The sequence below is a fragment of the Amyelois transitella genome, chromosome 18, assembly GCF_032362555.1.
Source record: "Amyelois transitella isolate CPQ chromosome 18, ilAmyTran1.1, whole genome shotgun sequence".
Classification (NCBI taxonomy): Eukaryota; Metazoa; Arthropoda; class Insecta; order Lepidoptera; family Pyralidae; genus Amyelois; species Amyelois transitella.
In genome coordinates this window covers 311,967-335,872 of record NC_083521.1, presented here as the reverse complement: position 1 = coordinate 335,872, position 23,906 = coordinate 311,967, and the positions used below count along the sequence as shown (strand labels likewise).

General features: G+C 39.4%; 2 protein-coding genes across 2 annotated transcripts in view; one reads left to right on the top strand and one right to left on the bottom strand.

Moving 5' to 3' along the window:
• Nucleotides 1–56: 56 nt before the first annotated feature.
• On the bottom strand, nucleotides 57–4,887 carry LOC106138804 (ADP-ribosylation factor-like protein 2). Its single transcript, XM_060949395.1, has 5 exons — nucleotides 4,601–4,887; nucleotides 2,561–2,807; nucleotides 2,323–2,478; nucleotides 1,645–1,843; nucleotides 57–1,160 (listed from the first exon to the last, which is right to left on the bottom strand). Exons 2-5 carry the CDS (start codon nucleotides 2,623–2,625, stop codon nucleotides 1,026–1,028), a joined length of 555 nt encoding a protein of 184 aa, XP_060805378.1. The 5' UTR covers nucleotides 2,626–2,807; nucleotides 4,601–4,887; the 3' UTR covers nucleotides 57–1,025.
• Nucleotides 3,806–23,906, top strand: part of LOC106138353 (protein kinase C) — a 32,502-nt gene continuing 12,401 nt past the window's right edge. Inside the window, exons 1-17 of the mRNA XM_060949396.1 lie at nucleotides 3,806–4,117; nucleotides 4,289–4,421; nucleotides 4,742–4,856; nucleotides 5,886–5,946; nucleotides 6,386–6,575; nucleotides 7,758–7,789; nucleotides 8,672–8,742; nucleotides 9,942–10,089; nucleotides 12,794–12,936; nucleotides 14,086–14,197; nucleotides 15,361–15,420; nucleotides 17,600–17,724; nucleotides 18,297–18,529; nucleotides 18,749–18,903; nucleotides 20,040–20,086; nucleotides 21,275–21,461; nucleotides 22,586–22,725. Of these exons, the coding sequence (XP_060805379.1) occupies nucleotides 4,021–4,117; nucleotides 4,289–4,421; nucleotides 4,742–4,856; nucleotides 5,886–5,946; nucleotides 6,386–6,575; nucleotides 7,758–7,789; nucleotides 8,672–8,742; nucleotides 9,942–10,089; nucleotides 12,794–12,936; nucleotides 14,086–14,197; nucleotides 15,361–15,420; nucleotides 17,600–17,724; nucleotides 18,297–18,529; nucleotides 18,749–18,903; nucleotides 20,040–20,086; nucleotides 21,275–21,461; nucleotides 22,586–22,725 (2,049 nt within the window). The 5' untranslated portion in view covers nucleotides 3,806–4,020. The remainder of the gene's footprint in view (nucleotides 4,118–4,288; nucleotides 4,422–4,741; nucleotides 4,857–5,885; nucleotides 5,947–6,385; nucleotides 6,576–7,757; nucleotides 7,790–8,671; nucleotides 8,743–9,941; nucleotides 10,090–12,793; nucleotides 12,937–14,085; nucleotides 14,198–15,360; nucleotides 15,421–17,599; nucleotides 17,725–18,296; nucleotides 18,530–18,748; nucleotides 18,904–20,039; nucleotides 20,087–21,274; nucleotides 21,462–22,585; nucleotides 22,726–23,906) is intronic.

Genomic DNA, 23,906 nt, shown 5'->3' with positions numbered 1-23,906 from the left:
GTTTTTGACTATTGACATGGACTATCCTTACCCTGACTAAAATAAAACTTTGTATATTATGTAAGTAAAAGAATATATTTTAATCAAAATACATCACAGTTTTAATAGCGTTAAGATTTTAAATTATATAAGATCGAACGAGTATGTTCTTATTGGGTGTACACCACAGAGCGTGCATTAGGATAACTGACTGGCTAACCTTGCTCTGTGATAAAATAAATTAATAAATTATAAATTAAGTTCATTATTTTGCATTTAATTAAGAAAAAAGACAAGTAATAAAAACGAAAATTGGAATTCTTCATGATGAGGAATAGATAAATATCTATATCCAATAGGCTGCTGACAATAGATTTGGCAGTTCCACCCTTTATAGGAAACTAGCGACCCGCCATGACATCGCACGGATAGCGTTTTTAGATATAAACCTTCCTCAAACAACTCTATTTCCAACATTTTAATACAGAAACAAAATCCATCCCCAACTTTCCGAAATCAGCGCATTCAAGCCAAGAGTTGCAGTGTTCCCTTTAAACCCTGCTAGAATCCATATTGCCAAACATGTGAGATCATATGCTTTACCTAATAGAATCTATTAAAAAATTAATCCAAAAGAACAGGTGAACAAAACGTATAAATTTGTAACTTTTTACATCAGATATTTTTTACCGAGAAATGTCAACAAATATATTTTACCTGTGTTGTAATTAATAAATAAAAAATAATGTTTAACCTATTCTTGTTAAAGGTTGATTGGAAGAGATTGCATTAGTGATAATTCCACCTTTGTGCCTGTCTCTATTGTGTTGTTATTCTATGTTTTTTTTATGGTATAATGACAAAGATTTTATCTATCTATGTTCATAATATAATTTGAAAGCATATCTACCCAATGTCTCATATTTTAGAAAAACTTAGCAATTTTCTTATGATAGCCAAACAAGGATCAAAAGCTAGTTAATTATTAGTTAAATTACTCCACAGCTCCAATGGCAGTAAAAAAGCGTCATAACACGTAATCTATCTCAATCTAAGGTAAATATTCTGGATGCGATGTCGTCCAGCATCCAATCCATTCCATCTAGAAGGTTCTCCCCGGTGACAGCTGAGCAGCGAACGATCCGCCAGTGATGCGTCTTGATGCTGTCCAAATCTAGAGCCTGGAAGATTGTTATAGTATACATTAGAAGATTGAAATAGCCTTAAAAAGAAATACAGAAGATTTTAAAATTGAATCATAATTTAAGTAAAAAGCCCATCACCTACAAGAATACATGGAAGTAGATGATTGATAACAATATGTACAGAAAAAATGGTTGTTACCAGACCAGTATTTAGCCTTCATTAGATAAATTTGCATATTCTTTTTCACTAATTATAAATACTAGAGGTATTGAAGGTGCTCAGTCAGTACCTTTATTCATGTTTCTTATGTAGAATTTATAAATAGTATAATGCATATAATAAAATCAGTTTTTTCACTAAAATTTAAACAGTTTTTGCCTTATTTATTATCTCTTTCTATCTCTCTAGTTATTCAAAATAATAGAGTGAAAAAGAAGATTTGTCTTATCTTCTATGCTTTGTCAACATTAATTAAACGGGGCAGAGCTGTATGGTTCCCTCCACTGCCAATAAACATACCTCTCTTATCTCCTGGAGTGTGAGCGCCCCGGGCAGGTCCGCCTTGTTGGCCAGGACCAGCAGTGTGGCTCCAGCCAGCCGCTCTTCTCTTAACAGTGAATGGAGCTCCCGGGCACAATCCGAAAGTCTCCGAGCATCAGCACTGTCTACCACCCACGCTACACCATCTGTGCTTTCAAAGTAGTTCTTCCAGTAAGATCTGAAAATAAAATTGGAAATTGACTTTATTATAGCGGAATAAGTTTCAGATTAGATTTTCTACTTTTTAGCAGATGTCTCATATGACAGCCTCCGTGGCGCAGCAGTAGTACGGTTGTCTGTGACACCGGAGGTCCTGGGTTCAAATCCTGGTCAGGACATGATGAGAAAAGAACTTTTTCTGATTGGCCTGGGTCTTAGATGATTATCTATATAAGTATTTATTATAAAATATAGTATGATTGGGTTAATATCTCGTAACACAAGTCTCGAACTTACATCGAGGCTACCTCAATCTGTGTAATAACATATATATATTTATTTATTTACTCTCAGCACTCATACACAATAAATGCTCAATTTTAATGAGATCTACAAGGACGCAGTTTGGCTGCCTGGAGTGAAAATGTGGTAAGATGTAAGTTTCTATCTTCCCCATAAGAAAATCAACGCGATTATATTTGTGTATATAAAACATACCGTAAAGACTTCTGCCCTCCCACGTCCCAAATATTTAGTTTAAAACCACGATGTTCCAAAGTTTTTATATTGAAGCCTAATGTTGGAGAAATGGTGTCTATTGGCTCCCCATTGAACCTCTTCAATATTGTAGTCTTCCCGGCGTTGTCTAGTCCTCTGAGAGTGTAAGTTAAAGAAATACACCTAATAGGAACACTGAGTCAGACAAAACAAAAACAACAGATTTTCAAAAGGATACAACATGAGTATTCGCATTTCTTTCTCTTTTTGCCGCAATTTCTTAAGAATAGTGAGGAAACCCATATCGAAATTTATATTACTTCCCTTGCCAAATGTTTTGATTAGGAATGTATAGAAATCTCCTACTTCTCACAAAATAAACCAATTCAAACAGCAATTTCTTTAAGTAGAGAGCTGTTCTGTCAGTGAAGTGACTTGACACGTCCTGCCAATAGTGACTTTGATGTAAACCGCCTAGTGCTGTGCTGAACAAAAAAAAACTAGGTATTGTCTAAGTAAATTGGTTGACAGAATTTAAAGGGATGTTGTAATGTGAAAGAAGATGTAGTGACAGGAAAAGAAAAGGAAATACTTTGATGGTTGTCATGTTGACAGGATGAATAAAAAAGCGTAGTAAAAACAGGCAACTAAATATGGGTACTTAGTGTGAATGGGAATATTGGAGTAGGAAGACCTAGTCGTATGGATCGTAAAAACATAGGGATCTTAATCAAATTGGAGAAGTTTTGGCAAAAGTTCACGTGGATACTTTATCCAAAACCGACGAGCTTTCAAGATGAGAATTATGAATGTGGATGAAACAAATGAAGTATGCAGGGATCGCGGCAAATGGAAAGATTAAATTTCTGCCTACCCCTCCGAGAAGGAGGCACACAATTACCTTAGCTCAGAAGATTAAATAAAAATGATGATGAAGAAGCAACTTCTTCATCATTAACTCCAATCCTTACCAGCATCACGGACGGACGGACGCATCTACCGCAGCCCACGCCTGGATCTCTTCGACGGCCGCTCTTCTCTCTAGCGTGGCAGCACTGCACGATATCTTCCGGCGCTACATAACAAAAGTCTACTTCGCTCTTTACTGTCTCGACTTACCGCAGATTATGGACAACGCAATGGCTCACTCCTAATTCACGAAGACTTCGAGCAACTCCCGACTCACTGGGATATAACTGGAACTTCCAAGCTACAACTGTAGGACAGATTGCACAATAAGACTCCAGGTCTCCGGTCCTATAGGGAGTGAAGAGTCTAAATCGTAATAACAAATATTTCACGGATTGGACCAAAAATACAACCACTGACCCAACAGCATCGGAGCTGCGGTTCCTAATCGCTTTCGCTACAGTTTCTTCATAATTAATATCTTTTTTTTAATAGGTATCAGATACGAACAGAATCTTATCTGATTGAATCTTATTTGATTGTTATATCCTCATCCCTCATCCCTAAAATCCAAAAACAAAGGTAAACTTTTTTGGGAAATCCAATAGGAATCCATTATTGACCATAGAGTTTAATATCCATCCATGGCCGATCTCGTCGCTGTCAAGCCTTTTATTTAATTTCTATTTTAAAATGAAGCATCTTCAATGATTTTAAGTGGGTTTGTAGTGTGGTAGTGATCGTGTGGCGGCGCGGTCTTGGTGATACGGTTCCTTGGTCGGCGGCACCATGTTCAGCGGAACGGTGCGCTTGAAGATTTGTGAGGCCACTGGTCTCAGGCCGACTGACTTCCAAAAAAGGCACAACATGACCTTCGGGAAGCCAGGTAAGCTATGTGCGGAAGCTTAAATTTCTTCTCCAGTTGATTCTGCGTTTATTTAAGTCAAGATTTCACCGATTTCGTTGTTGTTTATGCCCGAGATTGCTTACGAAATAGGCGTAGCATGTTTACCAAAATGGGTGTTGGTAATATATGTAAATACGCGAATGCTTGCAGACGACCAGCCGATTGATCCGTACGTCTCGATCGACGCCGACGAGCAACATATCGCGCGCTCGACCACCAAACCCAAAACTTTCGACCCTGTTTGGAATGAACACTTCACCCAAGATGTGCACGATGTCACCAGGTACCTAACATCGTAATCTCCAAACTTTTTTGTCATTCAATTAGTGGAATGAGTCAAAATTGTGTTTCTTGTTAGAATATTTTTTTAGTTCAATGTGATCAATAAAAATATTTCTAAAGTATAATTAATTAAAATATATAATATATTTATATTGTTGTTTACAAAATAACTACAATTACCAAAATAGTTTGTTCACAAATATTCTATGAAAAAATCTGTTTTGTACACAAGAGATTTTCTGGGCCAAAATATATTCTTGAAAAGTTACAAATTTTACACAAAGCACACCTGTCTTATACTAACAATGCTTTCACTTTCAGTCTGGGCATCACCGTATTTCACGATGCAGCCATACCACCAGATGACTTCGTCGCCAACTGCACTATCCTCTTTGCGGATCTAATGCAAAGAGATAAAGACGCCTCTGATTTCTGGGTGAGTGATAGACCGACAATTTACAACTGAAGGCAATCACTATAGCTACTTATCTATAAATCTTTAGATAAGATAGATGTGTAGTTCGAGCAAGGCGCTATCAAGGATCAGTGTATTGTTTGTTTTTGCTGATAAGTGTTTGAGATGATGTTTAATCACTTGTGTTTAATTGTGAAATTAATTGAGAAACTGGATAATGCATTACATTAGACGTAGATTCTCATCTCCTGACCCTCGGTATATTGAATTGGAAGATCAGGTGTGTTAAATAGATATTTAATAATTTTTTCACAAATATTTAAAGAGACCAATGATTTAAAAATGAAATCATTAGACTATAAATAAAGAAAAAAATTTTTGAATTATAGAAACTATTATATAAATCAAGAGTCCACTGATTATTGTTTGTTATACAAAAATTAAAGTTTTTCAATTAACAACTTCTTTTAACCTTTTGTCATAATTTTCGTAAACATGCACCCTTCTCACATGGCTAAGAACTGAAATAAGCTATGAGAGTGTAAGAGATCAAGTAAATGTTGCAATATATATAACACTAGCTTTTGTGTGGGGCGTCACAGCTGTGGGAAATTCCAGAGCCTATGTCAATCTCAAAGGTCTATTCTATATTTCTGAAAAAATTCATGAAAATCAGTCCAATGGTTTTTGAGTTTATTTATTGTAAACATATAAATTACAAATCTTTTATAAGAAATTCAGATGCACATTATTGCAATTTCTTTAGATCGCTTATCTATTGTAGTTTTTATGTATGTATATTATAATTATTTTATTTTATATTTTGTGTAGGTATAAATATATTTATTTAGTTTCAACTCGCATAAAGTTCTCTGTCAGCCCCAATGGTTGACTGCTAGATAATGCTTCTAGCATTAAGTCTGCCAATTGTGCTATACATTTGTATTTTGTGCAATGAAGTTTAAATAAATAATTGAAAAATGCCTAAGACATTTGCTTTTTCTTTATGTTAGATTATTCAAACAATAAATAATTTGTTTATTTTTACAGGTGGATTTAGAACCTCACGGCAAGCTCCACCTCAAAATTGAGTTGAAATGGAATTCTCAAAGTAAGTCTCTCCAATTGTTATTTTGCCGTTAGATAAGTCATTTCATATTAAATCATGGAGACTTGATCAAATACACTATATTTTTTGTTAATACTTTTAATTGCATCTTCCTTACTAATATCTTTGCATTGCGGTACCTAACACTTTTCACAAGAGTGCTCAACTTATTCAATAATATTGGTGTTATAAATAATTATCTATTTAAAGTTTTTTTTTTAAAGGAAAAAGCTAATAACCCTGTGATTCTTCTTGTAGGCGATGATCTTGCAATATTAGATTAGACATGGTACAAATAAAAAGATAATCAAAATCGGTTCATCTGTTTGTGATAAATATGCCACAGGCACGTCTAACTCTTTACCTTTTTTTCGTCGGGGCTTATAAGAGCAGTAGACGATGTGCATTCGTCCACGATTTAGATTTAAGAGATGTATATTAGCATCCCCCGCAGGCGGGCAGCAGGCGCAGGCGGGCCCGCGCGCGCGGGACCGCGAGTTCAAGGAGGGCGCGGGCTTCGCGCGGCGCCGCGGGGCCATGCGGCGCCGCGTGCACCAGGCGCAGGGCCACAAGTTCATGGCCACCTTCCTGCGGCAGCCCACCTTCTGCAGCCACTGCCGCGAGTTCATCTGGTACGTGGAAACCTACACAATTTTTAGGGTTCCCTATCTTACATACATACCTACACATACATATAGTCACGTCTATAGCCCTTACGGGGTAGACAGAGCCTATATAGTCCCGAAAAGACTGAATGGCCACGTTCAGCTGCTCGGCTTAATGATGGAATTGAGACTATTCCATCATTAAGCCGAGCATTTTATCTATTCCCTACCTTGAATAGATAAAATGGTTCCTCAATAGGATCGTTCCGTTGTTTATCTGTCGATCCTCAATTATTAAAGAAAGACTTGGAAGACTTTGGGAGTGACATAGGCTACTTCCAGCAGAAGCCCCGTGAAAAAACTAGTCTAGCCTATGAGATACTTTCCGTTAACATACAATTCTAAAATTTAGCACAAAATCAGAACATATAGTACTGATAAAGGTGAAATTCTTATATTTTGGAACTACTAGTATGAACATAGAACCACCAAAACCATCACGAAATTATACTTATAGTGCAGTTTATTAATTGATATTTATAATTGGAGTTCAGTAAATGCAAAACATGTGTATACTCCCGCTAATGTAAAATTACGTTGTCCAGTTTATTGGTATAAAATCTATAGTTTTTAGGGATCCAAACTTAAAAGAAAAAACGGGACTCTAATACTAAGTCTCCGCTGCCTGTCTGTCAATAGGTTGTATCTCATAAACAGTGACAACAAGAAAGCGTAATAAGCGTGTTTTTTTTGTATTTTTTGTTTAATAAAAAAAAAACGAAATCAGGTAGACGATAAAAATTTTCACAGAATATTTTCTTTTGCATTAAATTCAAATTCAAACTTTTATTTGCATAATATGAGTACAACAAGGTCTTAAATATTATGTATAGGTACCAGATCGTCATATTTACCCTTTAAAAATAAATAATTAATTAACAAATGTAATTTTTTCTAAATTTTTTGGTCGATTTTAATAAACAAGTAGAAACGTGAATATAATAAATAAAAATTTAAATAACAAACATGATGACGGTACGGAACCCTTCGTGCGCGAGTCCGACTTACACTTGGCCGATCATTATAATTATAATATTGTACGGAACATCACTATACAGTGCAATTCTACAACGAAAATGACCAACAGATTGTAATCTCATATCTAATAATTATGTATTTTTAATATTTAACACATTCTTTTTTTTTCAGGGGCTTGGGCAAACAGGGATACCAGTGCCAAGGTATGTACTCTCTCAATGTACAATAAATGTACAAACTTTGTTCTTCTTTTCTCTTTCTCATGGAAGTCGAAAAGAGCGACTAAGGGATAGTCTTATACACTTGGGATTCTTGTTTTACGCGATGAGCTAGCGACCTGTCACTTTTTCAATTCTCTATTCACTATTTCAATTTCTATTGCAAATCTCAATTCTATCATTAATCCAAACACTTGAATGTGGCCTATCAGACTTTTCAAGACTGTTGGTTCTGTCTACCCCGCAAGGGATATAGACGTGATTGCATGTATGTATATTCTTCTTCGTCCTGACTTTAGCAAGTAAGAACTTGCATCCTCCACACTGGAGAGAAGCTTGGCATGACTTTGACCATGGATCTTGGATGAGTCAGGTTTTTCCACAAAGGGACTACCATCTAACCTTTGAAACCTTTGCAAGGGAACCCAACTCTTATTGGATCGATCATGATTACACATCCAGTTGCCTGAATGTGCAGGTTTTTTCACCTCAAGGATGTAAGTTAGCACTCAACTAACGTACGTAACTCAGAAAAGAGTCAAAGGTCGAGCTTATATGTGCAACACCAAAGCTCCTTTACTATTTTTTAAATAAATTAATAATATAAATAAATATATATACGGGACAAATCACACAGATTGAGTTAGCCTCGCAGCAAGTTTGAAAGGTGTGGTATGAGATACTCAAAAATACCTATAAGCAAGACCTAGACCAATCAGAGAAAGTTCGTTTCTCATCATGCCCTGACCGGGATTCGAACTCGGTACCTCCGGTGTCGCAGACAAGCTTATCACCGCTGCGCCACCGAGGCCGTCAGATCTTCATCAATAAATGTTTACCTGACATTATTACGTTTATTTTGAACAGTGTGCACTTGCGTGGTACACAAGCGGTGTCACGCCTCTGTCGTCACAAAGTGCCCCGGCATGAAACAAGAGGTGAGTTTATGTTTATAGACTTTTTTCTTATCCTACTTACTATTATAAAGGCGAAAGTTTGTATGGATGTATGGATGTTTGTTACTCTTTCACGCAAAAACTACTGAACCGATTACCATGAAATTTGGTATGTAGGTAGCTGAAGACCCAGAATAACACATAGGCTACTTTTTATCCCAGAGTTCCCGCGGGATTGATAGGGTTTCCATGCGGACGAAGTCGCGGGCGGCCTCTAGTAAAGACATATTTTACATCACATAAAATACAAAAAAAAATAAATTATAATACATAAGTTCGTTGTCACACTAATAAACGAAATATAATCGCAAAAGTTCAGTAAATTGAGATTATGTGCTCGGCTAATTGTCTCCTGAGTACATCGAACGAAGTATTCTTGATATCAGAGGGTATCTTGTTAAAAAGGCGCGCACCTTCGGATGTTTTATAGATCTTTATTCTTTACTAGAGGCCGCCCGCGACTACGTTTGCATGGAAACCCTATCAATCTCACGGTAACTCCGGGATAAAAAGTAGCCTATATGTTATTCTGGGACTTCAGCTACCTACATACAAAATTTCATCGTAATCGGTTCAGTAGTTTTTGCGTGAGAGAGTAACAAACATCCATACTGACATACTCACAAACTTGCATTTATAATATTAGCAGGATTTTCTTTTTTTATAAATCTGAAGACCCAGGGTGTCTCTGGACTGTCCTGCTCTTATTATGGTGCGTACATATAACATAACATGATAAATAACGATGTTATTTAACATAACGTAACGTAACTTAAAGTGACGTAACATAACGTAACGTAATGTTATTTAACAATGATTCAGTAATGTGGGCGCTAAATGTTATATAACTGTACAACAGGTGGACTTAATGCCACAAGTCATTCTCTGCCAGTCGAATCTTTGGACCAAACCGAGATGGATGTACGGGACCGCTCCATCTCTTTCCCACGGATGTCGTAAAAGGCGACTGAGGGATAGGCTTATAAACTTGGGATTCTTCTTTAGGCGATGGGCTAGCAACCTGTCACTATTTGAATCTCAATTCTATCATTAAGCCAAACAGCTGAACGTGGCCTATCAGTCTTTTCAAGACTGTTGGCTCTGTCTACCCCGTAAGGGATAAAGACGTGATCATATATATTATATATATGTATGTATTATAATTTGATATTGTGTTCCAGCAACAAAACCTGAGCATCTTGGGCGGTCAGCGTTTCAACGTGAACGTTCCCCACCGCTTCGTCGTTCACTCGTACAAGCGGTTCACTTTCTGCGATCACTGCGGCTCTCTGCTGTACGGGCTCATCAAACAGGGGCTGCAATGCGAAGGTGAGTTATATTGGCTGTTTGGAACGTTCTCATTCGTTCGTTCATTCATTCGTTCATTAATGTTATCACGTCTTGAAGTTCTTATTCGTTCTTCCATATAATAACGTCTAATTGTTCTTATTCATTCATTCATATAATCAAGTCTAATTGTTCTTATTCATTCATTCATTCATGTAATCACGTCTTAAAGTTCTTATTCGTTCTTTCATATAATGACGTCTAATTGTTCTTATTCATTTCTATAATCCCGTCTATACCCTTTGCGGTAAAGACAGAGCCAGCGGTCTGAAAGACCGATAGGCCATGTTCAGTTGTGTCGCTTAATAGAATTGAGATTCAAATAGTGTATATGAACCTGTCTTTCAACCTTTATCGCCTGACGCTTTCATTTAACACGATCTTTGCATACTTCTTTCGCTTCATCCACATTCTTAACTCTCTTCATGCAAGCTCGGCGGTTTCGGGTACTCTTGACCTGACCATTTGCCAGAATGTCTTTAATCAATAAATCTTTTATTAGTAGTAGACTTAAATATAAATGTTTAATATTGAATTGATATATTTCAATTATTTCGTCAGTAACGTTTTGTGCTCAAAAATTTCATTTATCATAAGTATATCAAATGTCAGTTTGCCTATTTAAATATTGAACCACCAAATAAAAACACTTATCAACTTATTAATTAGTAATATATCAGAATGACATAGTTAAGGCATACGACAACTTGTAGTAAATTTTTATTAGTGATATAGTGACAATGTGTGCTATAAAACTGAGGTTTTATTTTTACCTGAAGGGATATTAAAATTGATTCGGTAACTTCATAATAGAGTGACTATTTTTGCTGTACAAGTGAGTTTCTTTTTATTAAAGGGATTATTATAATTGTAACTTCATCTTCTGTTCTGGTTTCGTAGCGAATAAAGAACATAGTTTTATTTTGTCAATAAACTTGGGTTGGGAGTAATATTTAGGCGATGGGCTAGCAACCTGTCACTATTTGAATGTCAATTCTATCATAAAACCATACAGCTAAACAAACTATTATCGATGGGCTTACCTGTCACTATTTGAATCTCAATTCTATTGTGGAACGTGGCCTGTCACACTTTTCAAGTCTGTTGGCTTTGTCTACCACGCAAGGGATATAGACGTGACTATATGTATGTGTACATCATCATCATCATCATGTTACTAAGACTAAGAATAGAATGGAATCATTCTTTGCTTTTGATAAGGGTTTACAAATGGTGTAGCATATAACATACAAAAATACAAATAAAGAATATAATATAATGGCTGTTAGGCTCTGGAATTCACTTTATATATTTCTCTTGAGTCGCGAGTTTATTGCTATAAGCCTTTTTACTCATTTCGGTAATCGCTGCACCTATTTATTTATACATACATACATACATACATAAAATCACGCCTCTTTCCCGGAGGGGTAGGCAGAGACTACCTCTTTCCACTTGCCACGATCTCTGCATACTTCTTTCGCTTCGTCCACATTCATAACTCTCTTCATACAAGCTCGGCGGTTTCGGGTACTTTTGACCTGACCCTTTACCAGGACGTCCTTAATTTGATCAAGATACGTTCGTCTAGGTCTTCCCACTCCGACCTTTCCCTCCACACTCTCCTTGTATATCTGCTTAGTCAACCTGCTTTCATTCATCCTCTCCACATGACCGAACCATCTTAACATACCCTTTTCTATTCCTGTAACTACATCTTCTTTCACATCACAACATTCCCTTATCACGCTGTTCCTTATCCTGTCAATCAATTTCACACCCATCATACTCCTTAACGCTCTCATTTCCACTGCATTTATTCTGCTTTCATGCTTCTTTTGCCATACCCAACTTTCACTCCCATACATTAATGTCAGGACCAACACGCCCCTGTGCACAGCCAGTCGAGCCTTTTTGGATAGTTTCTGACTGCTCATAAAGGCATGCAAAGCTCCATTCACCATGTTCCCCGCGTTCACTCTCCTTTCAATATCACTATCATACTTGCCATCTGATGTAAACTTTGATCCTAGATATACAAACTCTTTCACTTGCTCCACTTTTTCTCCTCCAATCAAAATATTACATGCTGTCATTTCTTTCTCCATTTCAAAAACCAGTGTTTTAGTTTTACTTACGTTCACTTTCATTCCTTTCTCTTTTAAAGCTTCATGCATACAGTTTACCATCTCCTGTAACTCCTCCGCTGATTTATTTATATATATTGTAGTTTTTATGCATGTATATTATGATTATTTTATGTAGGTATAAATATATTTATTTAGTTTCACCTCACATTAAGTTCTCTGTCAGCCCCAATGGTTGACTGGTAGATAATGCTTTTAGCATTAAGTTCGCCAATTGTGCTGTACATTTGTATTTTGTGCAATGAAGTTTAAATAAATCAATAAATAAATAAAAATACAAAAAAGAATAGGACCACTCCATCTGTTTCCCATGGAAGTCGTAAAAGGCGACTAAGGGATAGGCTTACAAACTTGGTATTCTTTTTTAGACGATGGGCCAGCAACCTGTCACTATTTGAATCTCAATTCTATCATTAAGCCAAACAGCTGAACGTGGCCTATCAGTCTTTTCAAGACTGTTGACTCTGTCTACCCCGCAAGGGATATAGACGTGACCATATGTATGTAGGTATAAATAAAAATGTCGGCAATTGTTCCAGTGTGCTCCATGAACGTCCACAAGCGTTGCCACAAGAACGTGGCGAACAATTGCGGCATCAACACAAAGCAGATGGCGGAGCTGCTCAGCTCCATGGGCATCACGCCCGACAACACGCAGAGCCAGAGACCCAAACCATCCAAGGTATATATATATGTATAAGGATAATATGTTATAATTGATTATACACTATCGCATTAGATTAAGTCTGTAATGGTAGATGTAAGAAAAGTAAATAAATAAATAAATAAATAAAATAAATAAATATATATATATAAACACGCTGCAGTGTAGTTTGTTCCGCCGCTTCTTCTACACACGCGCTTTGGAAGCGGTAGTGGTTATAATTAGATTTAAGTAGTGATGTGACGTCAATAAGTGATACCTTGTATCCAATTTTGAAAATAAATCTATTCTATTCTATACACATATGGTCACGTCTATATCCCTTGTGGGGTAGACAGAGCGAACAGTCTTGTAAAGACTGAAAGGCCACGTTCAGTTGTTTGGCTTAATGATAGAATTCACTTAACTCAATTAGTCACGTCTATATCCCATGCGGGTATAGACAGAGCGAACAGTCTTGTAAAGACTGAAAGGCCTCGTTCAGCTGTTTGGCTTGATGATAAAGTTGAGATTCAAATAGTGACAGGTTGCTAGCACGTCGCCTAAAAAGAATCCCAAGTTTATAAGCCTATCCCTCAGTCGCCTTTTACGACATCCATGGGAAAGAGATGGAATGGTCCTATTTTGTTTTATAAGTGCCGGGAACCACACGGCACACGGAAGACAAACGTGTAAAGTTAATTCGCCTATGTTTGTTTGTTTGTAATATCTTTATTGCATAGAAATTTACAAAGTAACAAGAAAATAGTACATAGTTATAAAAAAACAATTGCATCACTTGCAATGGCCGACTTATCTCATGAAGGTATATCGCATTTATAAGTTGGGGTGAACTCCATATATTGATGTAACGGAATGAAGTGCCGTGTGGTTCCCGGGTGCCGTGTGGTTCCCGGCATCAATTACAAAAAAGAATAGGACCACTCCATCTCTTTCCTACGGATGTCGTAAAAGGCGACTAAGGGATAGGCTTATAAACTTGGGATTCCTATTTTAGGCGATGGGCTAGCAACCTGTCACTATTTGAATCTCAATTCTATCTTAAAGCCAAATAGCTGAACGTGGCCTATCAGTCTTTACAAGACTGTTGGCTCTGTCTACCCCGCAAGGGATATAGACGTGATTGTGTGTGTGTGGAATGAAGTGGCTGTCTAATAAGAAGCGCAGTCGTGCGGCATGTTGCAGTACTCGGGCGGCGCCGCGCCCGACGGGGAGCCCGAGCCGGCGCCCGAGCGGCCGCGGGGCTCCGCTCGCGGCGCCGCCAAGGACGCCGATAAAGGTGACACTACTTTTTTTAACCAGTATCCTTAATTTAGATATATTGTGTCTAGAAATATCAATACTTTTGTTGTGTTGGTTTGTAAAAACCTGGTATTTTCTGATACCGTTCTCAATTTGACGAGTATTTGTAGTTGCGTTGCTTGATGTACTAGCATTTCCTTTAACAGTTCAGTAAATATCTATATTTAAATGAGACATAGGTACCTACTGGTATTACCTGGAATTGTTCCAGTAAGTACAAAACTTACAAGTATTTATTGTTATTATATACAGAAATACTTGTTAATTATAAACGAGTATCAAACAAATACTAGTATTTCTTGTTAGTGTATCAATTAATACTTGTTAATTTTAGTGTCCAAAAACAGTTTTTTTTTTATAGAGATACCACTGGTATCTCCTTATTATTTTGTCTATAGCAGCATAACTAAATTACAAAAAAAAAGGTAAATATCACGGATCACCGTGATTCGAAATTCAAAACTTCGCAAATCATTTATTTCTTTAGAATGAATTAGTCCTTAATGATGTGCGTTGTGTTTAAAAGTAGATGCAATAGCATTAGATATTTTTATTTTGTATGTTGTCATGTTTTTTTTGCCTTTTTATTTTTTGTTCATTTTGTTTCGTTCGAACAGTTGCTCATTTTGTACTTTAGATTTTGGACCAATCACAGAATATGCGGTAAATATTTGCGAAAAGTGTACATACAATTATTTACCGCGATAGATTTAAAATTGGTATAAGAAATAAGGTGAGGTGTCCATCCCACCATATGCTTTTAAAGTGAGACTTTTTGAGAAATTCAAAACTATATCTATAGTTTTTTTTTCTTTAAAACATCAGTAAAGCATAGCAAATTGCCTTCTAAACGAATAATAAATATATACGGGACAAATTACACCTATAGAGTTAGTCTCGCAGTAAGTTCGAGACATGTGTTACGAGATACTAACTCAACGATACTATATTTTATAAGAAATACTTATATTGATTGATTAATCAGATAATGTTCATTTCTCGTCATGCCCCGGCCGGGATTCAAACCCGGGACGTACTGTGACATAGACAAGCGTACTACCGCAGTACCATAGAGTCCGTCGAATGAGCAACTGTTCCCGCATGTGTTTTGTTAATCGTACGTTTCATCGCCCGCCATAGGTGATACCGGCCGCTCTCACTGGGACGAGTTGGCGGAGATATTCACCGCGCCGCTCACAGGTCGACATTTTATTGCCATAGCACCGATAGAACAGAAGGTTAGCTGCATACAATGAGAAAGGATAATGTAGCTATTCGAAAGTTGCGTTTAAATGACGATAAGAATGTTGCAATTGCTACGTATAATGAGTAAAGAAATGTAGCTATTGTATGTTTTGTTGAAAATTAAATGTAGACTGTTATTGGAGCTACGTATAGTGAGCAAGGTTATGTAGTTACTTATTCTGGGATTTGCTTGATTAATGTAGACTTCTACCGGATTTTTTTGTACTTGTAATTATTCGTAGAAAGCTGGGTTGGTGTACAAGGTAAATAAGTAAAAAAAGATTGTGTAATATAAAGAGTAAAGTTTGCTGAAATAAATAAATGGTGAAATAAAAAAGGGGTTTGTCTAAATAAACATTTTTATTTTGTTGAACTGACTAATGGGGAAATATTTTTAAGATGACGATAATATATTTGAATGAAATGGGTGGATGGCTACAGTCGCCTACGTGTAACATATAATCTCGAGTGTTCCATTGTATGAAGTTTACCTTCTGAAGTGGCTTATGTTGTGGCGGGTTTCTTGGTTAACGCTTTGGTTTGCTGGTTTTGTGCTTATTATGGTGTTTTTTTTATTATATAGGTATATTCTATTTTACTTTTACACAGACCAACATCTGACGAATATTTTATTGTATTGAGGTATATGATAAAGAATAGATATATAACAAGTACAGCAGATTACATAGAAAAGTAAAAAATCTGTATAATCCTGGGTGCCATACGTTTCTTTGTTTGCATTTATACATACATACAATCACGTTTAATATCCCTTGCAGAGTAGACAAAGCCAACAGTCGTGAAAAGACTGATAGGCCACGTTCAACTGTTTGGCTTAATGATACAATTGAGATTCAAACAATGACTGGTTACTAGTCCATCAGTTTAAAAAAAATATCCCAAGTTTATAAGCCTAACCTTTAGTCGCCTTTTGCGACATCCATGGGAAAGATTGGAGTGGTTCTATTCTAAATTTCTCATTCGATCATTACGCCATACAGCTGAACGTGGCCTTTCGTCTTTTCCAAACTTGGCTCTGTCTACTCCACAAGGTTAGACGTGATTATTCGTATGTATGTTATTTGAGGAATTGTACTCTGTAATTATTGGCACGTATGTATCTCCGACTATCGGTGCTATACAGAACTAAAGGCAGTCAAGAAATGGTGCGCTGTTAGAGAGCAAACGCTGTAGCAGTCTGACTGCACTCTGAACATCAGCTCGTGTATTTGGAAGGCTAGTAGAGCCATTGGTGGTGGTGGGATAATGTATTGATAGTGTACAAGATTGGCTTCCATACCTATATTATATTAATATTATAAAGCCGAAGAGTTTGTTTGTTTGTTTGTTTGAACGCGCTAATCTCAGGAACTAATGGTTCGAATCGAAAAATTCTTTTTGTGTTGAATAGACCGTTTATCGAGGAAGGCTTTAGGCTATATAATATCACGCTGCAACTATTAAGAGTAAAGAAATAATGGAAAATGTGAAAAAAAAAACGGGGAAAATTATTCATCCTTGAGGGCTTCAATGATGCCCAAAATAACTATTTCACGCGGACGAAGTCGCGGGCACAGCTAGTTGTAAATATATAATTAAAATAAATGTGTAAATGTAACAGCGTCTGTGGTGGAATCGGTAAGGCTTAGAATGCGTGATGCGCAGAAGGGCACAGGTTCGAATGACTATTTTAGAAAGTTATATACATTAGTTTGAATACTAACTGATGGTGAGGAAAGCTGCACATTAAGGAAACTGGATGCGTAACCATGATCGGTCCAATACGAATTAGGTTTACCTGCAAAGGTTGCGGAGGTCAGGTGGGGTCGCTTCGTGTAAAAACCTGACCACCTAATCCAGGCTCCATGGTCAAGGCATATCCCGGGCTCCTCTCCATAGTGGTGAGGATGCAACTGGGACTAAAAACTAGGAGGAAGAAGATTGGTTTCTACATTGTATTTACAGTCTTCTGCACAGAAACCTACAGTGCTGGTTTGTATGAAGATGCATTAAGTCCACCTGTTGTACATTTTACGTGCATGAAGTCTAAATAAATAAATAAGAGGATTTGTTTCTCAGCAAGTAACCATACCTTGGACTATCGTTAGTGAACAACGTTCTTCGTGTGTTCCAGACGAGAGTCCTGGCGGGGGTGCGGGCCGCGACCGCGTGGGTCTCCAGGACTTCCACTTCATCAAGGTGCTGGGCAAAGGCTCCTTCGGGAAGGTCATGCTGGCCGAGAAGAAGGGCACCGATGAGGTGAGACGCAAAATGTACAAGAATGTAGGAAGTATAGTCGCAAAGTTGGTTATTCACTTCAGAAGGAGAGAAATAATCAGTTTAAAATTACTATGCTTATTGTTGGACATAAAATAAAAATATTTGACGTCGCAGGTGAAGTTAATGACATTTTTTTACCGAGTTTTACTATGTTTACGAGAGCAAGGGTTTAGCTTAAGATACGAGATCCACCTAGTAACCGCCTGAGGATAGTGAGCTACTTGCTGAGCGCTGAAGTAGACCAAAGCATAGCGTCCATTGTATAAAGTCACAGCTATTGATATAAATTGGAAGAGTTCTATGATTGTAACTCACCGAAATAAAAAAAATGTCATCATAGGACCACTATATCTCTTATATTTCCCATGGATGTCCTAAAAAGCGACCAAGGGATAGGCTAATAAAATTGTGATTCTTCTTGTGGGCGATGGGCTACCAACATTTATAAAACCATACAGCTCAACGTGACCTTTCGGTCTTTTCAAGACTGTTGCCGCTGTATACTCCACAAGGGACGTGTTAATATGTGCGTCATGACATCATTTTCCCAGGTGTACGCCGTGAAAGTGCTGAAGAAGGATGCGATAATCCAAGACGACGACGTGGAGTGCACGCTGACGGAGCGGCGCGTGCTGGCGCTGGCCGCGCGCCACCCGTTCCTCACGGCGCTGCACTCCGCCTTCCAGACGCAGGACCGGCTGTTCTTCGTGATGGAGTACGTGGACGGCGGCGACCTCATGTTCCAGATACAGCGCGCCAGGAAGTTCGACGAGCCCCGCGCGCGGTATGTCCCTCTAACAGGGCTGCACTCCGCCTTCCAGACGCAGGACCGGCTGTTCTTCGTGATGGAGTACACCTGCAACATTATATTAAGTCAGGACCTTTCACATTTCACATTCACCTTTGTTATTACTTTTAATTATGTATGTTACCAACAAATGTATTGTGATAGTGAATAAAGCTGTTATCTATCTATCTGAATATATTTAAATGATTTCCGCAGATTCTACGCTGCGGAAGTGACCCTGGCGCTTCAGTTTCTCCACGAGCACGGCGTCATCTACCGCGACCTGAAGCTGGACAACATCCTGCTGGACAGCGAGGGCCACTGCAAGCTGGCGGACTTCGGCATGTGCAAGGAGGGCATCCTGGGTGAGTGCGGAGTGTCTGTGTGGCTGCTGGTACCTCGTCATCTACCGCGACCTGGAGCTGGACAACATCCTGCTGGACAGCGAGGGCCACTGCAAGCTGGCGGACTTCGGCATGTGCAAGGAGGGCATCCTGGGTGAGTGCGGAGTGTCTGTGTGGCTGCTGGTACCTCGTCATCTACCGCGACCTGGAGCTGGACAACATCCTGCTGGACAGCGAGGGCCACTGCAAGCTGGCGGACTTCGGCATGTGCAAGGAGGGCATCCTGGGTGAGTGCGGTGTGTCTGTGTGGCTGCTGGTACCTCGTCATCTACCGCAACCTGGAGCTGGACAACATCCTGCTGGACAGCGAGGGCCACTGCAAGCTGGCGGACTTCGGCATGTGCAAGGAGGGCATCCTGGGTGAGTGCGGTGTGTCTGTGTGGCTGCTGGTACCTCGTCATCTACCGCAACCTGGAGCTGGACAACATCCTGCTGGACAGCGAGGGCCACTGCAAGCTGGCGGACTTCGGCATGTGCAAGGAGGGCATCCTGGGTGAGTGCGGTGTGTCCGTGTGGCTGCTGGTACCTCGTCATCTACCGCAACCTGGAGCATCATAAACATAGACAGCAACAGATGTAGCAAAAAGCACCTAAGGAATGAGCTAATAAACTTTGCATTTGTCGTGTTCAAATACTGACAGATTTCTAGGTTATCACCTATAAGCTAGAAATCCGTCAGTATTTGAATCTCAATTCCATTAATAAGCCATACAACTATAAAATAAATACACACAAATAATCACGAAAGACCACATTCAGCTGTATAATAGGATTAAGATTCAAATATTGACAGGTTGCTAGCCCGTCGCCTATGGGAGAAATGCCAAGATCAAAAGCCTTTCCCTAAGTCGCCTTTTACGACCACCATGGGAAAGATATTGATTGGTTCTATTCTACAATGCGGGAAACCACACGGCACATTATTTGCAATAACATTCAAAATGATGATAAATGCGCTTGGAGGGGTGCTGCGAAGTAATTTAAAGTTACTGAGCAGAGTGGCCCAATGACTCATAGATTATGAGAGCTGATCATAGACTATAATGATAGTTACCATAGACAATATAGATGAAAGTTGACGCATATGTTTGTTACAGATGGAGCCACTACCACGACTTTCTGTGGCACTCCGGATTACATCGCGCCAGAGGTATGTTTTGTATTTTTTTAATGTCATTGCTATTGTCAAATCATACAGAACTTATTATCAGATGAATATTCAAAGTGATAGCATACATACATTCTGCGGAGGGTGCAACCGGGAGATGTAAAGATAAGAGAAAGAGATAGAATTAGAATCGGCACAAAACTAAATATAATATATACATATAGTTACGTCTTATATCCGCTGCGTGGTAGGCGAAGTTAACAGTTTCGAAAAGACTGAATGGCCACGTTCAGGTGTTTGGCTACATGATGAAATTGAGATTAATATACATAAAAATAAGATAAGACAGAGACACCTTGCTCCCAATCGCAATTCAATACGGGTCAGGTTCCCCTGCAAAGGTTGCGGAGGTCAGACGGGAGTTGCTTCGTGTAAAAAACCTGACTCACCCAATCCAGGGTCCACGGTCAAAGGCACACCCCGGGCTCCTCTCCAGAGCGGGCAGGAGGTTCTCAATCGCCGAGCTTATTAGAATAGAATAGATTTATTTTCAAAATTGGATACAAGGTATCACTTATTGACGTCACATCACTTAAATCGAATTATAACCACTACCGCTTCCAAAGCGCACGTGTAAAAGAAGCGGCGGAACAAACTACACTGCAGCATTTTCACCGGACGTCAATTTACAAATATACATACATACATACATAAAATCACGCCTCTTTCCCGGAGGGGTAGGCAGAGACTACCTCCTTCCACTTGCCACGATCTCTGCATATTTCCTTCGCTTCATCCACATTCGTAACTCTCTTCATGCAAGCTCGGCAGTTTCGGGTACTTTTGACCTGACCCTTTACCACATTTACAAATATAGATCTTTTAAATCTATCGTAAAAGGCGACTAAGGGATAGGCTTACAAACTTGGGATTCTTTTTTTAGGCGATGGGCTAGCAACCTGTCACTATATGAATCTCAATTCTATCATTAAGCCAAACAGCTGAACGTGGCCATTCAGTCTTTTCAACATTGTTGTCTCTGTCTACCCCGCAAGGGACATAGACGTGACCATATGTATGTATGTACCTCGCCCCGCAGATCCTGCAGGAGCTGGAGTACGGCCCGTCTGAACGTGGCCATTCAGTATTTTCAACACTGTTGTCTCTGTCTACCCCGCAAGGGACATAGACGTGACCATATGTATGTATGTGTGTATCTCGCCCCGGCAGATCCTGCAGGAGCTGGAGTACGGCCCGTCGGTGGACTGGTGGGCGCTGGGCGTGCTGCTGTACGAGATGCTGGCGGGCCAGCCGCCCTTCGAGGCCGACAATGAGGATGAGCTGTTCGAGAGCATCCTCCACGACGACGTGCTGTACCCCGTGTGGCTCTCCAAGGACGCCGTGGCCATCCTCAAAGGTGATGGTGCTGCTGGTGGTGACGGTACACGGGTATACTCAAAGGATTGCGTCACTCGAGGAAATTGTCAGAGACTCGTCAACTTTGCAATTCTAATTTCAGGCCCTGTTCTGAATTGTATTTTCAAGAATCAGGATCGGGATTTTATGCGTCAAAAACACTGGGTAACACTACGTACTGAGTGATCCAATTATTTTTTCTATTGCTGCCGGGAACCATATGGCATCAATAGAAAAAAGACACAGCGGCCTCTGTTGTGCAGCGGTAATACGCTTGCCTGTGACACCGGAGGTCCCGGGTTCGAATCCCGGTCAAGGCATAATGAGAAACGAACTTTCTCTGATTGGCCCTGGTCTTGGATGTATATCTAAGTATTGATTATAAAATATAGTATCGTTGAGTTAGTACCTCGCAACACAAGTCTCGAACTTCGACGCTAATTCAATCTGTGTAATTTGTCCTGTATATATTCTTGGAAATAAGACCAGAAGTGATGTTTTTTGAAAGAAATTTTAATAACCCAAAGGAATTAAACAATTTCTTACAAGTTCATTTAAACCAAGACAGTTACTTTTTAAAAACTACCCGACCAAATTACTATGCTTCTTACAAAACGATTTAACAATCAAAATAACGACTTCTAGATAAAAATAGACATAACTCATTAATTAATTAACGACAAAACTAAATAATTGACGAAATAATGAAAACAATAACGCAACGTTTTAAATTAAAAATCTAAACGGACAGAGTAACGACCGCGCGGGACGAGTGTTGCTCAGCGACTGCGTGCGGCGCCGTCGATGCGTCATCCTTTATAGTCACTTTTGGTCTCTTATCCAATAATATATATAATATATCGTGCCGTGTGGTTCCCGGCATCAATACAAAAAAGAATAGGACCACTCCATCTTTTTTTCATGGATGTCGTACAAGGCGACTAAGGGATACTTTTTTTAGGCGATGGGCTAGCAACCTGTCACTATTTGGATCTGAATTCCATCATTAAGCTGAGCAGCTGAATGTTGCCATTCAGTCTTTTCGGGACTGTTGTCTCTGTCTACCCCGTAAGGGATATAGACGTGAGTATATGTATGTATGTATGTATAATATATACTTGCCAGGGTTCATGACCAAGTCGCCGGCGCGGCGGCTGGGCGTGTGCGGCGGCGCGGACGGCATCCGCGCGCACGCCTTCTTCCGCGACGTGGACTGGCCCGCGCTCGCCGCGCGCCGCCTGCGCCCGCCCTTCCGCCCCAGGGTGGTCAGTGCGCCTTTGTGTACCTGTTAACACTAGAGATCAGATCGCTTTAGTAGCGTTTATACGTGTGAACCTCCCCTTTATGTACCTGTTAACACTAGAGATCAGATCGCTTTAGTAGCGTTTATACGTGTGAACCTCCCCTTTATGTACCTGTTAACACTAGAGATCAGATCACTTTAGTAGCGTTTATACGTGTGAACACCTCCATTAGAAATGAGAGCAGGTTGACTCAGCAGGTGTACAAGGAACAGCGTGATAGATCATAACACTAGAAATCAGACGCTTTAGTAGCGTTTATACGTGTGTACCTCCCTTAGGAATGAGAGTAGGTTGACTCAGCAGATGTACAAGGAACACCGTGATAGATCATAACACTAGAAATCAGACGCTTTAGTAGCGTTTATACGTGTGTACCTCCCTTAGGAATGAGAGCAGGTTGACTCAGCAGGTGTACAAGGAACAGAGTGATAGATCATAACACTAGAAATCAGACGCTTTAGTAGCGTTTATACGTGTGTACCTCCCTTAGGAATGAGAGCAGGTTGACTCAGCAGGTGTACAAGGAACAGAGTGATAGATCATAACACTAGAGATCAGATCACTTTAGTAGCGTTTATACGTGTGAATATCCCTTAGGAATGAGAGTAGGTTGACTCAGCAGATATACAAGGAAGACCGTGATAAGGGAATGTTGCGATGTGAAAGAAGATGTAATTACAGGAATAGAAAAGGGTATGTTGAGATGGTTCGGTCATGTGGAGAGGATGAATGAAAGCAGATTTACAAGGAGAGTGTGCAGGGGAAGGTCGAAGTGGGAACACCTAGACTCATACGTGTGAACCTCCCTTAGGAATGAGAGCAAGTTGACTGAGCAGATGTACAAGGAGAGTGTGGAAGGAAAGGTCGGAGTGGGAACACCTAGACTCATACGTGTGATGTGAACCTCCCTTAGGAATGAGAGCAGGTTGACTGAGCAGATGTACAAGGAGAGTGTGGAAGGAAAGGTCGGAGTGGGAACACCTAGACTCATACGGGTGAACCTCCCTTAGGGATGAAAGCAGGTTGACTAAGCAGATATACAAGGAAAGTGTGCAGTGAAAGGTCGGATTGGGAAGGCCTAGACTCATACGTGTGAACCTCCCTTAGGAATGAGAGCAGGTTGACTCAGAAGATATACAGGG